The 17,575-nt window shown below is 35.9% G+C and overlaps 1 protein-coding gene across 1 annotated transcript in view; it reads left to right on the forward strand.

Annotated features, from left to right (window-relative positions):
- Positions 1–17,575, forward strand: part of LOC129216753 (anoctamin-7-like) — a 58,077-nt gene that overhangs the window by 10,654 nt on the left and 29,848 nt on the right. The window contains exons 2-8 of the mRNA XM_054850970.1: positions 1,226–1,474; positions 3,988–4,048; positions 6,059–6,374; positions 8,860–8,966; positions 11,269–11,480; positions 12,476–12,628; positions 17,192–17,228. Of these exons, the coding sequence (XP_054706945.1) occupies positions 1,226–1,474; positions 3,988–4,048; positions 6,059–6,374; positions 8,860–8,966; positions 11,269–11,480; positions 12,476–12,628; positions 17,192–17,228 (1,135 nt within the window). The remainder of the gene's footprint in view (positions 1–1,225; positions 1,475–3,987; positions 4,049–6,058; positions 6,375–8,859; positions 8,967–11,268; positions 11,481–12,475; positions 12,629–17,191; positions 17,229–17,575) is intronic.

Consider the following 17,575-nt stretch of genomic DNA (forward strand, 5'->3'; position numbering starts at 1 on the left):
GGATTGGCCGGCACGGTCTCCGGATCTCAATCCCATCGAGCATGTAGGGGATTTTCTAGGCAGACGCTTGGCAGCTCGTACCTTACCACCAGTAACGATTCGGGAGCTTCGATTGGCGCTGCAAGACGAATGGGCAGCAATGCCTCAACAATTCATTGACACCCTCATTCTCAGCATGGGCAGACGCTGTGAAACCTGCCTAGCAGTCGGGGGAGATCATATGCCCTACTAAAGACCGCATGTTTCTTGCTGGACACCCATCACAGGGATGTTTCGGCCTTCAGTCGCATTGCGCTCCATGCTACTTTTTCAATAAAGCTTCTTTTTATCCCTCTGATTTCTCTTTTAGTAAGTGTTGCTTACATTACACATGTCCTTACGCATTGGGAATCTTACGGTATTAAATGTGTTGATTTGGAAAGCTTTTGTACAAAGTTATATTGAAAAACCGTCTCGTCCTTAATTTTTGCACACCAGTGTAGTGTTGAAGTAACACCCACTTTTTGTAGGACCTGCGACCGTCAATCCCAGCTGTTTTCATTTGAAGTCAACTTTTCTGGGTTTTTGTTAAGTTTTTGGGTCTGAGTTTTTTGTAATGGGTTAATTTTGTTAAAGGTTTCGATTTTCATTTAAATTGAAATCATTATATAGGTACATAGAGAGCCATACTAATCATGTATCTAGTTAATTTTTCGTTTAAAAATTTATTATGCTCTCTTAAGAATAATATTTTTTTAAAGAGTTTAGTGATGTAAAAAGCTAAGGATAATTTAAAAAAGGGAATAAAAGGGGTATTCGGTTAATTTTCAAAGTTGGACTTCTGTTGGATTTTTTTGTTTTATGTAATTTTCAATGGATGTCTGAAACACTTCAGTTTAAAATGGCTTATGAAAATGTATTGAGTATAATTGAGTTCCTCAGACCTATTTATTAGTTATTATTTTTATAAGTCCATGGGTACAAAGGCCACTGTCCGTGGGGTGAACGGGGTGTTCTATCCGTGGACAAAAAAGGTGATTTTAAAGAACTTTTTTGCAGTTGAAAGCTTTGATATTTTCTCCTGAAAAAAATTGCCAAAGTCGATGATAAGTTGCAGATTCTACCAGAAAATTTACCGATCGATTTACAGAGACCAGCAAAAATTAAAAAATAAATTTTGTCCGTGGGTACAGCAACTTCTCTTATGAAGTACATTGTGTTCTAAATAGCATTCTTTTCCCTTCAGATACTAAATATGGATCAAATTCATTACATATTGGTGTATGAGGACCCCAACTACAAACGCCAAGACAACAATACTAGAAAAGAAATCAAGATCTCCCTTCGGAAGAAATACATCGAAAAATTAGAATACGAGTCATTGCTTGTGGAGGAACAGAGGGTTGGGAAACAAATTTTCGTGAAAATTTACTGCCCGTTAGAACGTTTGTACAGAGAAGCTGAAGTATTCAGGGTTGAACTACCAGTGTTGGAGGTAAGTGGTGACAAACGACGATTCAACAACTTATAAATAATCATTTTTCAAAAGTTTTTTTGTGTTTAATAGAGCTGCCGATCCGCGCACTGCTTTTTTGCTACATCGTGTCACAAAAGTTAAAGCTTTAATCATGTTTTTCTTCAGCCCACCCTCCTTTTCAGTTTGGGACACATTGCAGCACATAACAATCAAAAATACATTATGTCTGGAAGAGCTTAGAAACTTGCATTTCCTTAGTGGAGAATGTTACACTCGTAGCTCCCTGTAGTTGAATTTGTTAATAATTTCGAGGTTGCTGCATTGAAATAGATTGCTGTATTTTGTGAGCGTTGTAAATAAATTTCTGTCTTCTGTTTTTTTTTTCTTTTTTTTAGGGGTGGGTGCTTTTATATTGCTCTAGTTATAGTCCAAGAACTCATAAGTGCCAGACCTACGTCATAGTATAAAGACCCAAAATTGTTTTGCGTAAGGACATCATAGCGGGTAAGAAAGGTTCGCTATTATTTAAACTGAGTCGCGTTAGCTTTGGCAAGAAACAGGTAGCAAAGGTACGTAAAATTGCTGCAAAAGCTAAACATCATAGCTTCATTCCATGTCACGTGACCTAGTGGTTCCCATCCAACCATCTCCCATTTGAAGGACGTTCTAGAGAGGTGCAGACACGCCCTTGAAACTAGTGCAACGTTTCAGATTCCGAGGATCATGAGGATCTAGGCAACCTCAAAAAGAAAAAAAAAGTGGGCTCCAGAATGGCCTCCAACGGGGGAATCGTGCTAAACATGACAATTCGTTTCACAAAGCTGATCCGCCATTTTGGAGTCCTTTTTATCGATCCTACATCGTCAGAATTTGGGTCTCGGAAGCTGAAAATTCGTATAGTAGGTGAGTTTCAAAGGCCATGTCTTGACCTCTATGAGATGTCTTTGAAATCGGAGATGGTCGAGTGGAGACGACGAAGACGCTTGACATGGAATGACTCAGTTTTTGACGTAACTTTTGCTACCTGCTTCCTGCTAAAGCCAGCGCGACTTAAATAATAGTAAAACCTTTCTTACCTGTTGTGATATGCTTACGCAGAAAAATTTTGGGCCTTTATACTATGACATAGGTCTGGCGTTCACGGGTTCTTTCTTTATTAAGCATGTAATTTCAATTTTCTTCCTATAAGGAGGGTGAAAAACTGAAAAAGAGAATAAACACCTAAAATGACCATAAAATTACTAAAATGCTTTGACGCTATTTTTGCAATTCATTATGTATCCTATATTTGTATTACTACTGGGCAATGGAAAAAAACATTTTTCATCAAACTTAGATCTTGGAAGCACGTAATAGTGTCATTCTTTCAGTGCTGTTGAAGAGAACTTTGACATTTTTCAGATATTTTCAAGGACACCTGAAGTCAACAGAAAATTTCAAAGGAAGAAGTCAAAGATCCCAGCAGAAGAAAATAAAAGTAATTTTGAGAACAGATTTTCACCATAATATTTTTTAAGTTTGAAAAACACTTAAGATAAAAGCATCGGTCTCAATACTGTTAAGAGATTTTCCAACCAACTTGTTGTTTTCAAATCATTAAAATACAGCTCACACTCAATACGATTTTGAACACTGTAGTGTTGTAACTAATTTAACTTACTTTTAAAGTAATAAAGCATCCCAGACTTATCGGAACTGTTCCCTTAGTTCCACTCCTTTTCGTTGAACCTCCCACTCCCTTCCTTCCCCCAGGATACAACACCTCGTGAATTTTTTCTCCATTTTTTCCCATTTTAAATCTATATTCTTATTTGATTTTTGATTGTTTTTGACGATGCTCTTTCAGAAAAAAATGTTTTTGAAAAATGGGAAGCAACCCAATTAGCAATTCCTGATTGTTCAAAAAAATAATAATAATGACAAGCGGAAAAATTGTTTCTGCTACTTTTAGCATATGTCATGTAGCCCTTTCATCCACTCATCTCTATAACTATCAGTTACCAAAAAACAAAAAATTCAACATGTCTGTTTCTTATGTCCAAAATTCAAACCTTTTTCGACCTGAAAAGATGTCTCTTGTATCATTGTAACCCAAAACATATGCATAAAATATAATTTCAAATTTGTACCTCACAACATGCTCGTTCACATTTAATTTCCACAAAAAAAAAAAAAAAAAACTCATTAAACTCTATGATTGTATTATATTTATCTTTTCCAGAATTCCAAGTTTCAGCCCCCTTTCAAATAAGCTGCGCAGATTTATTCACTTTTAAAAATGCTGAAGGAATAGAAGATTTGAGACTGTCGTCTGCAATTCGTTATTTATTAGTACGTAGCGTTTATTTTACTCTAAATTTGCTGAATTTAATTTTGATTAAACAACAAAATAAAAAAAAACATTTTTATTTTGTTTGAACCATAAGTGCAATCAATCTTCTAATGTTATCAAGCCCTTTTGAAAAACTTAATGTACAGCAATTATCGAACGAGCAAAACTGGTTATGCAGCTAATACTTCTTTCTTTACAGGTATACAATATTCTTATTAACATCAATACAATAGAAGGTACAAAAAAGAAAGTTCCAAGAAGTACAGGCAAGTTCTTATTTTATTTTTATTCATTTAGAAAAATGCTTGCTAAATACGTTATAGTAGTAGAAAGTAATTGTGCAAAAAACTATACTGTTAGAAAGAATTTACAAACTAATACCATAGAACTCGTATGACATCTAGAGACTGAAGTTTCACTTTTATTAAAGATCATCAGTCTATGATAGCCATCACAGGGTTAGAGGTCGGAAGCTGAAGTTACCTTCACACGATGATGGATGACAATGTGAAGACAATCTCAGCTCAAAAATTGAAGGTACTGATAAAATTTTGGCATTCCTAAAGAAATCCTTAGGCGAGGATTGGAATAAAGTATCAGTAAGTGAGTTGCGACCCATAGCCGAATATTTTGTGACACGTTTGAAGCTCTGACTTAAAGCTAAAGGTAGCCACGTTGAAAATTTAAATATATTAGACGGAATAATGCATTCACATATTTAGTTTGAAGTATATTTTCATTAACATTAAAATTATAATGTATCATGTGTGTCCAAGTTATTTCTTGTCACCCTGAAAAAGGTCGGATCAGCGAAAACGCGCAAGCAGTCAAGTTTGTACTTCTTGCGCGTTCTCACTGATCCTACATATTACAAAATGAAGTGTACTGTTTCCGCTTCCAGTTCCTCCGCCATCTCTTCCGTGGCAGAGCAATTATTTTGATTTTTTCCTGATTCTGCAGTTATTGTTGCCTGATATTAACACGTTTTCATACAATGACGTCTCAGAGACAATAAAGAATCTGTAATATACATGAAAAAATGATTTCTTGGAGACGCCAGTCTACAATGGGACACGAAATGATTGACGTCTTGGGAACACCATTCTATGATGAAAAATGAACTGAATGACGTCTCGGAGACGTCAATCTCCAGTGGCAGATGAGATGATTGCAGTCTCGGAAATGTCAGTTGACAATGAGCGTGAAATGACTGGCGTATCGGAGACATCAGTCGACAGTGGTACATGAAAAGACGTACGTTTCGGAGACGCCAGCCTCCAAAAGCACATGAATTTACTGACGTCTTAGAACCGTTAATCTTGAAGACGCCAATCTACAATTGCACGTGAATCGGCGGCCATCTGGGAGTCACCAATTTACAATGAGCCATAAATGGCTGACGTATCGGAGACGTCAGCCTGCAGTGGCACATAAAATGCATACGTTTCAGAGACGCCAGTCTACAAAGGCACGTGAAATGACTGACGTTTTAGAAACGTTAATCTACAATGGCATCCTGAACGACGGACGTCTCGGAAACACCAGTCGATAACAGCGCATGAAATACTAATTGCAGAATTTTTCCAACAGTCTGAGGCACAGATTAAAAAACCCTAAAAAAATTTGTAAGATAAACCAACATTTGATGAATTAAAATCTTAATTAGCACCAAAATATTCTTTAAAAAAAAGAAGTTAAACTTAAAAACTACTAGTGCATGCTACCTGTATATTATGTGCCCCCCCCCCCCCAAAAAAGTACAAATCTTCGACTGTTGAATTTTAAGATTTTTTTTCCTTAAAACTTTTTGCCCCCCCCCCCCCCCTTCCTCATCCAACTAAGAAATAGCCTGCAGACTTTTTCAATCAGCAGGCAGAGCGTCGTGATCTGCCTGCAACAGGGAATGAAATAAATGACCTCTAGAAGAGGGCAGCATACAATAGCACATGAAATAAAAGACGGATGGAAGACGTATAAAATGTCAGATAGTCTGCAATGTCCCTTGAAATACGTCTTCAGACGTCACTGTGTACAAGAAGTTAACGTAACTGAAAAGTTATCATAACTGTAAGTGATTTAATTAGTCTATTCAAGAGGGGTTTTATTTTTCCAAAGGGTGCTACGTAAAAGGCTTTAACCTTTTTCAGACCATACGCGATCTCCGCTTTGTCATCGAGTCTTTTGATGAGCCTCCATTAAGGCGTGGATAATCTGTTATCTACCAACAGCTTAAATCAGCGAAATAGTTACAAATTTTTGGCTCTCCCTAGGTTTGTTGTACCTGTTGATGATTGGAGTGTTTCAAGATGCTTTCCCCGTGCACGACGCTTCAGCTGTAGAACCCAGAAGCTTGAAATTAGCTAACCACGAGGAATCTTCACCAGATTCACCAACTCATGAAGATCTGCGACTCGTATTGAGTAAGAAATGGGCAACGCTATGCCACAAACACCCCATTCACGAGGTCAAGGATTACTTTGGAGAGAAGATTGCTTTTTATTTTGCTTGGGTGTCCACTTATATGATGTCCTTGTGGATTCCGTCCGTATTGGGTATTTTGGTCTTTGCTTATGGGTACACAGAGCGGTAAGTAGGTTGACAAATGTTCATTTATTATAAGGTTGAGTCTGAATCGCGGCCCAGCGGTAACGTATTTGAGTCTGAAACAGATGGTCTGTGGGCTCTAATGACTCCTGTGAAAAACGAAATAGTGATGTAGTTGTCCTCACAGACCTTGAAGTACTAGACACAGAAAATGGTCGGAGTCAATGGACCATGAACATATCCCGTGGACAGTATGAAAAAAAAGTCTATTCTAAGAGCCATGGCGTAGTCAGAGGGGGCAGGGAGGTGAAACTGCCCCTCCCTAGAAGAGAACCTTCCATTCCCACGCTCTTTCCAAATATCACCAAAGATAAGTTAAAATTATAATCTTTGGACTTCAAGTTCGAAAAACTTCCGGGAAATAGCCATATACACCCCCTCCACCAGCATCTGTTTAAAAATAACATAAAATGATTTTTCGACGGGAAAGGGGAGTACTATAATTTCGAGCAATTTCCGAGGTCCGTACTGGGGGGCGGGGGCAACTATAAAAGCCACAATATTTTTTGCGCCTATGTTTTCCCTCCCTAACGGGGATTCTGGCTACGCCCATGCTTAGAACTGCCAGAGTAAACAGCACGAGCTGTAGAAGCTCTCTTCTGCCACTTACTATTTGCCACTTACGATTGGTCGAAGCTGAGAGGTCTTTGTCAGTGATCTAGCACTTCTGGTTGCCCTGAAAAATTCAGCGGGAATCGCAGAAGCTCCAAAAATACTGCGGTTGTCTGTGCTTTACACCTCATCAAGCTGCCAGATGGCAGCATTTTTAGATGCTGTCTATTTGATATACAAAGAAATTCACATTTCTGCATTTCATGGGATTAAACCAGAAAAAATACCTGTCAGGTAAACGAATCAAAGCTGAACAACGTGTGACAACCATGGAGGTAAGGTCACTATCCATGGTCACAACAACTTGCTCAACTAATCTCTTTTCTAAGCACGACTGCAATGCCAGGATTAGAATGTGGAGCTATCTGGTTCTGAATCAAACGCGCTATTGATGGGCCACGAGTTTCGAATTATGTTCCCGGTGCAGTGCTTTAGTATGAAAGTATACAAGGCATGTTTTTAAAGATAGTACCGTTTTGAAATTAAAAAAAAAGGAACACGTACAGATAGAGTTAACAAATTCATTGGACAGAAATCTACCTCATTTACGCTATTTTTCGACATTGTTGCCGTAATTTTCCAAGCATTAGGCAAAACGTGGTACAGGTTTTTGTATACCTATTCGTAGAAAGTTGCTGCTTGTGTAGCCAACCATGTGGGCTCTTACATGGCTTTGGACGTTTTTGAACATCTTTCGTACTGCCCCGACATCGCTCGCAGCAACTTTCATTTGTTTCGGCATAACATCAATGATGAGCTCAGAGAACATGTTACCGAATGGTTGACCATACAACTTCTTACGATTAGGTATGCAAAAACCTGTACCACGCTATAACATATGCCTGGAAAATCACGGGAGCAGTATCGAAAAACTGCGTGAGGGAGGTAGATTTTTGATCAATAAATTTCATCGCTCCATCTATACTTGTTCCTTTTTTATTTTAAAACGGTACTTATTTTTAAAAACATGCCTCGTAGAACAAATTAATTTATTGATTGATATTTGTTGTAAAGGAGTTGTTTTACTTTTACGCATTTTATTTCGAACTAGATTTTGAAAATGTCTTTTGGGAGGCGATCCACTTTTCTTTAGCTTAGTTTCAATTGTTTTTATGAGATGGTGAGTTAAAATTGCATCTGTGAAAATAAATCAACAATAGCGTTACATATTGCTGACTCAATTGCGAAAAATATCTTGCAATTATATTTACAAAGCTAAAAATACTACTACAGCTTTATCAGTACTTTTCCGGTATTTGATTTTTGAATCATGACGTTTAGCATAAAACGCATTGAAGTGATATAAAGCACATCATTTTTGGAGGAAAAAATACGATAAAAATAAAGAATTGCTTAAAAGGAGCAAAAATAATTTTGTGAAACATCTTTTGCTGAAATGGGGAGCTGTTGTTCTAAGTGACATTCGATCAGGTTCAGGTAGGAAGAAAAAATATTATTTGTAAGCAACCTTCCTGTCAACTGTAAATCGCTATCAACATCACGATTAAGTGAAACTATAGTTCTGAAAACTATATTATGCTGTTTTCAACTTAAACACTCACAGTACCACACGGGATTGTAAAAGAAAGATGTAATTAATTATTTTTTATAATTCATTTCAACACATTATGGGTACACATTGTGAGTCTAATAATATGATACACCTTCGTAAGCCTCACACCTCACGAGCAGGGATCACTGACTTGAATCTACGCTAAGTAATTCAGAAACAAAAAATCAACGTATCATCCGAATTGTTCACATTTCAGTACTCCTATTCTGTAGTACTTTAAATCTGCTGGTAGAGATATTTTCAGTTCATATTTGTTTTGACCGTTATGCTATTTTCTTACAGACCAATAGAATCCAAGAAAGCAGGTTTCATGTATTTCATCGAAGTTGTCAAGTCATCTTGTGATAACACTCTAACCCCAGTGTTATCCGCCATTATGTGTTTGTGGGGTACGTATCATATTTCGTCATCGCACGCACAAGTTCAGAAAATGCAAGCTTAAGCCCCCAGATGTTTCAATTTTCGCTATTTTGTCTCAGTTTCATACCAACCAGCACAAATAAATTAAACGTTGGAAATATCTTAATTTCTATGCAATAAAAAACATTTACTGTAATCTATTGTATCATATTGTTTCACAAATTCTGCACAACGACTCAAGTTTAATCGTAAATTTTGTATTCGTTTCAATTTAAATTTTCTACTATGTGATTGTATTTGGTTTACTTCATGCAAAAGTCATTTTTTAAATAAATAAGATATTACAACTATTTGTTTAGCAGATTTCCAGTTTGGCATTTTTATAGCAATATTTCAGGTTGATATTTTTTAGGTAATCTATCAACTGATAAAAGTATTTAGTGCATAAGGATGTCTAAAGAGATTAAATTAATCAGTTTAAACGAAAATTATGTTTCATATTTGCTCTTGAAATAAACACAAAATTTATTTATTTTTAAAACTGATTTTTTTTTCTTTAAGTTCAATTCTTTGCCCTCAATGGCAGTAGTCCAGTGGTTCTGAACCTGTTGGCGATTAACCCCAAAGGAGGGATTTGGATCCTCAATAGTGCGATAAGTTTGAGAGGAGTGATAGAGAACACTGAGTATTTCAAAGATAAAATAAATACAATAAAAGGCAGCGAATATCGAAATTGAAAACGTATCCGAAACTGATTGTTAAGAGTTCAGACAAGGAATCGCAAGTTTAAAAATAAAAATTAAAGTTCAGGAGCGTCATCCTCATATCTCGAATGAACCGAAAGAAAGTATTCCTTCATTCTTCACTAAGTTTAGGAATTTTCAAATTTTATTTATTTATTTATTTATTTTTTACTTTAGGCGTCAGCTTGTAATTCTCCCAGATTCCTGATTAAAAGAGAAAATAATTTCATAAAAAATGTACTTATGTTCTTGAAAAGTACGTCCAATAATATTAGTGAACTATTTCCCTTCAAATACCTATCAGTTCGTTTTGGTAAAAAAAAGAAGAAAAAGAATGAAAAATGTAAAAAAATTACTTTTATTCGTGTTTCTTTTATAGTTTACTAGTGGTACCCGCACGGCTTTGCCCGTAGTAGAAAATTAAAAGGTCATTTGGTTCGCCTGTATATTTACAAATAATGGATGATGAATTTCTCGCCATTTGGCTACGTTCATTTGCTCTCCCATTCCATGTCATGGATAATTTACTCGTCCATCTTAGGATAATTTTGCTCCGGAAACTGTTCATAAAATTGAAATAGAAAAAGAACAAAATCGAATTTTCGAAACATCGCTGCGAGGTGCACACCCCCATGCTACAAACTAACTTTGTGCCAAATTTCATGAAAATCGGCAGAACGGTCTAGGCGCTATGCGCGTCACAGAGATCCAGACATCCAGACAGAGAGACCTTCAGCTTTATTATTAGTAACTAGTGGTACCCGCACGGCTTTGCCCGTAATAGAAAAACTGAAAGGTCTTTTGGTTCGCCTGTATATTTACAAATAATATATGGTGAATTTTCTCGCCAATTGGCTTGTACCCATGTTACGGTTCCACGTTATGAAAAATTCGTATCTCGCCAATTGGCTTGTGTCCATGTTACGGTTCCACGTTATGGTAATTTCGTATCTCGCTAGTTGGCTTGTGCTCATGTCGCGGTTCCATGTTATGATAATTTCGCAATTTACTCGTCCATCTTATGATCATTTTGTTCTTAAAATTGGAATAGAAAAAGAACCACATCGAATTTCCGAAAAATCGCTTCGAGGTGCACACTCCCATGCTACAAACTAATTCTGTCCCAAATTTCATAAAAATCGGCCGAACGGTTTAGGCGCTATGCGCGTTACAGAGATCCTGACAGACAGACAGAGATCCGGACAGAGAGAGATCCTGACAGACAGACTTTCAGCTTTATTATTAGTAAAGAAGAATGATTAGATGAAATTACTTTATCATATCCATATTATTTCAAATTTAAAATAAGCATTCATGTTTTTAATATTTTCGATGTTCATTATCACCAAGTTACGGTTTTTTAAGAAAAAAAGGGGGGGGGCATAGGTTTCAGTCAATCTCTATAGAGGACGATGAGCTCAAAAATATGAAGGAATCACTGCAGTCAAAAAAATATTTAAAAGAAACCCCTTGCTCTCTTTTATTTTGTAAAAGTGTTTTTATCAGCTCTCAACACAAATAATATAAACAATTATTCTTCCTAGATTCTTAGCTTCTTTCCTAAATGCAAAACCCTAATTATTTACAGGAACCGTATTTATGGAAATATGGAAAAGAAAACAGATTTCGCTGGCTCGCCAATGGAATGTAGACAACTTTGACCATGTGGAACTAGACAGGCCTCAATTTCATGGAACAAAATCACTGGAAAATGAATTTACGCAAGAGGTTATTCTTTACTTCCCCGCCACGAAACGTTTGCTGAGGTATACAGTGTCAGTTTTGGTTCTCTTAATGATGGTAAGTTGATTAAAATAACTTTTGTTGCATTGTAAAAAAAAAAAAATCGCCCTTCAAGGTCAATGACACCCCCCCCCCCCCCAAATGCTATGGAGCACCTCCACCTCTCCCAACCACAAGAACGAGAGCCGCCCCCAAAAGAAAATCATAAACACTTTTAAATAGACACTTCCAAAATTTTCAATAGCTCAACCAACGCCATGAACCCGTCCTCGTATACACCCCAATAAACAAATATCTTCGTATATTTAAGCAGAGCTATGGGGCATGTAAAAGGTTCCTTGGTATTCGTTTGGCTTTAAGTGATCTCAGCAAAATTAAGTTCCTACTGCAGTTTTGCATCGAAAAGAGCACAGGTGCCTCCATCTGGTGGAAACTGAGCGTCAAAGTTACCTGTGCTATTGACATCTGCGCCTTAATGGTGGAACGGGAAAGATTAGATGCCATTTTGGGGAAGTGCACTAAGAGTGCAAAAAGCTAAGGCCACTTACGCAACCCCATTGAAAATATATATATATATATATACACAGAGCCAGCCCGACGACTATGCACATAGTTAGGCAATGTCAAAATAACACTCCTAACCCACCATGCACAAATCTAAACGATTATTTGTTATTATTCCAGTTATGTAATTATCAATTAATTAAAAACCTTGATAATTAACTACAGACAAATACATACAAACATGAAACAACTACATAAAAACGAATAATAAGAATCAGATAATATTTTCCTCCGAAACTGGAGACGCTCTTAAAACAGTGACACTGTCCCCTCTTTATAGGACTGGCCCAATGTCAATGAGTATGTGAGAAAAAATAACAACAGGGTGATATCGCCACATTAATTTCCTTAAATAATAATTCTTTTCCCATTAAACGACTTTTTCTAAAAAGTAGATTTGTTTCCTTTTGATAAATGACTCCTTACTTGATTTCTAACGTCAAAAAATAATTTTCAATTTGAAATGGATAAAAATAAATACTTTTCAGGTAATGATAGTGTACATCAGTATTTCTGCTGTTTTGTTTTTCCGACTGACAATGATACGGGTATACTGTGAAGACGATGAATTCTGCAAATTTATGTATGGAACTGTAGCTGCGACAATGCTTAATACCTTGTCAATCATGATATTAGGAAAAGTAAGTACTTTTTTTTCGAAGTTTTGTATGCACGTATATATTTTGAGTTGCTAAGTATAAGTAACAATATATCGTTAACTTATCTGAAATTAAAGTTCAAAAAGACGATAAATAATGTTATTACATTAACAACGGCGCATGCATGTCCTTTGTAACTGAAGCTCAACTTTGTCCAATCTTCCAGATTTTTGAAATATTGTGGGTTACTTTCTAAAGATAATTTAGAGGAAAGGTAGTGACACGTTTTTCACTTAGGTCGGACTTGCACAGGAGACGGTTAGTTGAATCAACTTTTTGAAAAAAATGCCTGTCGACTAGTTGCCTGACGTTTTTCGTTGTTTTCTCACGTGGCGGCTTAGTTGAATCAACTTTTTTTCTAATAAGCTGAAATTATTCGAATCACTGCTTCACCAACGCTGTTAAAACTGAATCAAGTTGACTCAACTAGTTTACTCGTGTGGAGAGTGAACGTTTTACCATGTCCTGATGAGTTAAATCAACAAAACAGTTGGTGCAACTCATTGGGATGAGGATGTAGCGGCTCACGTGCCTGATGAGTTGACTGTCGTGTGAAGGATGACAGGTGATTTCTTCACTTTTCTTTTCTACCTGGTTACATATCCAGTTAACCGCCCGTTTGGAAGTTCATTCAACTAAGTTCTTCGTATAGACCGGGATCTGAAGGGGGTTGAGCATACATGGAAAGGCTGACGCAATATTATTTCTGATTATTGTTACAGGCACGATGGTGATTATGAAACCACATGTCGTCACCTCCCTGGGTGGTCGACAACCCCGGGGGAGGGGGGAAAGCAGTGGGGGAGCCGTTTTCTAAAACACTCATAACTCGCGAACTATTTGAGATAAAACATTGAAAAAAGTGGCAATCGACGCAACAAAACAAGGGCTTTATAAAAGCTAAATATGACTATGGACCTATCTTTGTTGGTTTCTGAGTAAAATTCCATTTTTTGCAAACAAGCAAAATTTTTGAATAAAGTGCGCAAAACAAACTTTTTTTAAGCAAAATAAATTTTAAATCAAAATTTTTTGATTTTTTTTTCAAATAAAGTTTAAAATATCATTATTCAGATTGTTAAAATCATTTAAGTACTGTTAACGCGTTGAAAAACAAAATGACAGTAGCAAGCTCGAACACGATTTGAATTATAGTTCAGGATCTGAAGGGGTATTTTGAGCATGCATGGAAGACATGATGCAAACTTAGTTCTGATTAATGTCACATGCACTATAGTGATTATGAAACCACATGTCTTCGCCCCCCTGGATGATCGACAACCCCGGGGAGGGGGAAAGCAGTGGGGGGGGGAGCCGTTTGCTAAAACACTCATAACTCGCGAACTATTTGAAATAAAACACTGAAAAAAGTGGCAATCGACGCAACAAAACAGGGGCTTTATAAAAGCTAAATATGACTATGATCATATCTTTGTTAATTTCTGAGTAAAATTCTATTTTTCGCAAACAAGCAAAACATTTGAATAAAATCGAATTTTTTTTTTTCAAATTATCAAAATTGTTTAACTGTTTAAGGAACCAATAAAATCTGAAATATCATTATCCAGTTAGTTTAAAATTACTTAAATATTATCAAAGCGTTGAAAAGTGAAATAAAAGCAAGCTCAAAAAGCATTTGAGGTAATTCACAAAAGGGGAAAGAAAAAAAAACAAGTTTGCGGGACGTACCTTGAAGACTCGACGTAAACCAAAATAAACTTTGTGGCTCTCCTGTTTTGGCGGTTTTATTTCGTAATATTATCAAAACAATGTCCCAGTTAAGTAATTATTTAACCTTTACCGCATTATAGCTGCTTAGTATGGGTCACAATGGCACTTTTTTAAAAATTAAAACATTCAAGTTTGCAAGTACGAAGTAATTACGGAAAGGATAAATGATCAGGATAACCCTTTTGCAGATTTTACACCTGAGTTACGAAACATAGTGAGCGAGGCTATTGCCACATAAGCAGCATCATAATTTCAGTGGAACGTTAAAGAAAATGTGAATAGTCTCTTATCCAGAGAAGTCCTGCAATGGCAATGTCTTCAATAGCGATTGCAAAACAGCAAAAGAAAACCAAAAAACATTTAACCCGGGAAACGTTAGCTCAAAAGTGATGTTAGTACATCTAAATCATTCCCATACAATAAGCCCAATGCTAGGTTAGGTTCATTAGAATGGTTCACTGAAGCAAAGCGCGAGGTCCGATTTCGTGAATGTAATTGAAAATGATACTTCTTGCAGCAAAACTCTGGAAGAAGCACCCTATTTTAAGAACAAAGTTCAAGTTATCGATGGAATGACTCTGGTCCATAATGTCCCAAACACTACTTTCAAATGTAGCAAAGATTTTGCAGGTTTCCAAATAAAAAATAATAAAATTTTCTCTCCAATAGTCAAACTACAAGAGTGGACCTTACACACGATCGGTACATCTCACTGTCGTTTTCATAACTTGAAAACCAGAAGTTCCGGAAAATACATTACACACACACACACACACACAATAATTTCTTGTCATTTCCATCAGAAATAAATATAATATCAGCTCTTTACCATGCTCCTGCAATTCTTCCCAACATGTGCTAAGAAGTATTGCTCAACTCTACTATTGAATCAGTTCCCCTGCACCTTAGCAGTGCCTTTAGATGTAACCAAATCTGGGTTTCACTTGAATGAAAATAAAACAATAAAGCCCCACACCTTATGATGCAGCCAATGTTACCAGAGAGTTTAATTCCACCCTGCGCAGGCAAGAACTGTAAATAATCTTGTAATTTTATAATTAATAATTCATTTTGCTGTAAATACTGTGCTTTTAAGGCTAAAGCAAAAACCCATAAGCTACAAAATACTCGGAAGAGAACGATTCAATAGAACAATTACAAGTCAACAAAAAGAGTATGATCCAGCTTTCAGAATTTCTGATATATTAGTGCTTTATGTATCCATATTGATGTTCTACAATTATTTTTTAATACGCATTATTTTACTAATTTTATTTAATTAGTTTTTTCAGAACTCTAGTGTATAATTTTATATTTATATTCGTTTTCATAAAAGCTCAAGCTTCTCATTTTTTATATTTATTTAGTACATATTATTTCTTGTATCATTGTTCTTTGTTGAGTAAATTATAAAAAGCAATATCCGCAAAACAATACCCGCAATATTCTTTTTTGCAAATTGAAAACATAAATTATTAGAAATAAATTAAAATTATCTTTGAATTAAAACTACTCTGGACCTGGTTCCCTAGTTCCTCTCAAATTTAAAGCAGTATATAACAAAATTAAAGCCATAGTTGAATACTTTGCAATTAAAATAAGTTTGTAAACTGAAGAATGAATAGTTCGTCATAAGGATAATAAGGCTATTTTTTTTCTCCTTAGCATACTGCCGTTTTATTCAATGCGCTAACTTAGGCAAGTGCTTGCATTTTCTATTTCGTTTTTTAACGCTCACGTTGGTAATAATTAAGTAGTTTTAAACAAACTGAATAATGAAGTTTTACGTTTTATTGATTCCCTAAACGGTTAAATAATTTAAAAAAAGAACTTATCTTTCAAAAAAAAGCTTTTCTTTTTTTATTCAAAATTTTTGCATGGCTGCTAAAAAAGGAATTTTAACTAAAAACCAACAAAGATAGGACCATAAACATGTTTAGGTTTTTCAAGCCCTTGTTCTGTTGCATCTTTTGCCACTTTTTCCAGTGTTTTATTTCAAATAGTTCGCGAGTTATGAGTGTTTATCGCACGGCTTCCCCCACTGCTTTCCCCCCTACCCCGGGGTTGTCGACCATCCAGGGGGGCGAAGACATGTGGTTTCATAATCGCTATAGTGCCTGTGACATTAATCAGAAATAATTTTGCGTCAGGTCTTCCATGCATGCTCAAAATACCCCTTCAGATCCTGAACTATAATGCAAATCGTGTTCGAGCTTGCTACTGTCATTTTGTTTTTCAACGCGTTAGCAGTACTTAAATGATTTTAAGAAACTGAATAACGATATTTTGGACTTTATTTGAAAAAAAAATCAAACAATTTTGATTTGGAATTTATTTTGGTCAAAAAAAGTTTGTTTTGCGCATTTTGTTCAAAAATTTGCTTGTTTGCGAAAAATGGAATTTTACTCAGAAACCAACAAAGATAGGTCCATAATCATATTTAGCTTTTATGAAGCCCTTGTTTTGTTGCGTCGATTGCCACTTTTTTCAATGTTTTATCTCAAATAGTTCGCGAGTTATGAGTGTTTTAGAAAACGGCTCCCCCACTGCTTTCCCCCCTCCCCCGGGGTTGTCGACCACCCAGGGGGGCGACGACATGTGGTTTCATAATCACCATCGTGCCTGTAACAATAATCAGAAATAATATTGCGTCAGCCTTTCCATGCATGCTCAACCCCCTTCAGATCCTGGACTAGTATGAAGGACGGTGTTAGCCTTTTTAAATGAGAAGTCTTTCCTTTTTCGTGCATAGTTTACATTTAATGATTTGGGAAAAGAAACTATTTTTATAACATCATTTCCATTCTTATTTAGTTCTACGAAAAGCTGGCAGGAAAGCTAACAGAATACGGTATGTTTTATTCCTATTTATTCATTTTATTATTATTTTTTTAAACAGAATCACGTAGTACAATGTATTTCATAAAACATTACATTTTACCCAAAAAATAATTTTAAAATTTCGCTCTATAAGATTGCTGAAGTTCAGGGGAAATAAGTTTGCTAAAAAAATACGAACAATGTGAAAAATATGCTACATTCAACGAGTGAAATCTAAGTGATTTGAATCAAGATTTTTTTTTTACAAATACTGTAGAAAAATATTAGTTTTTATCAAAGTTAGCTTCACAATCTAACAGGTATCTAATAGGGTATTTTTTTTAGTAATAGTATTAAGTGTACGTAATGTACTAATTC

This window comes from Uloborus diversus, chromosome 2 (genome assembly GCF_026930045.1).
Source record: "Uloborus diversus isolate 005 chromosome 2, Udiv.v.3.1, whole genome shotgun sequence".
Taxonomy (NCBI): domain Eukaryota; kingdom Metazoa; phylum Arthropoda; class Arachnida; order Araneae; family Uloboridae; genus Uloborus; species Uloborus diversus.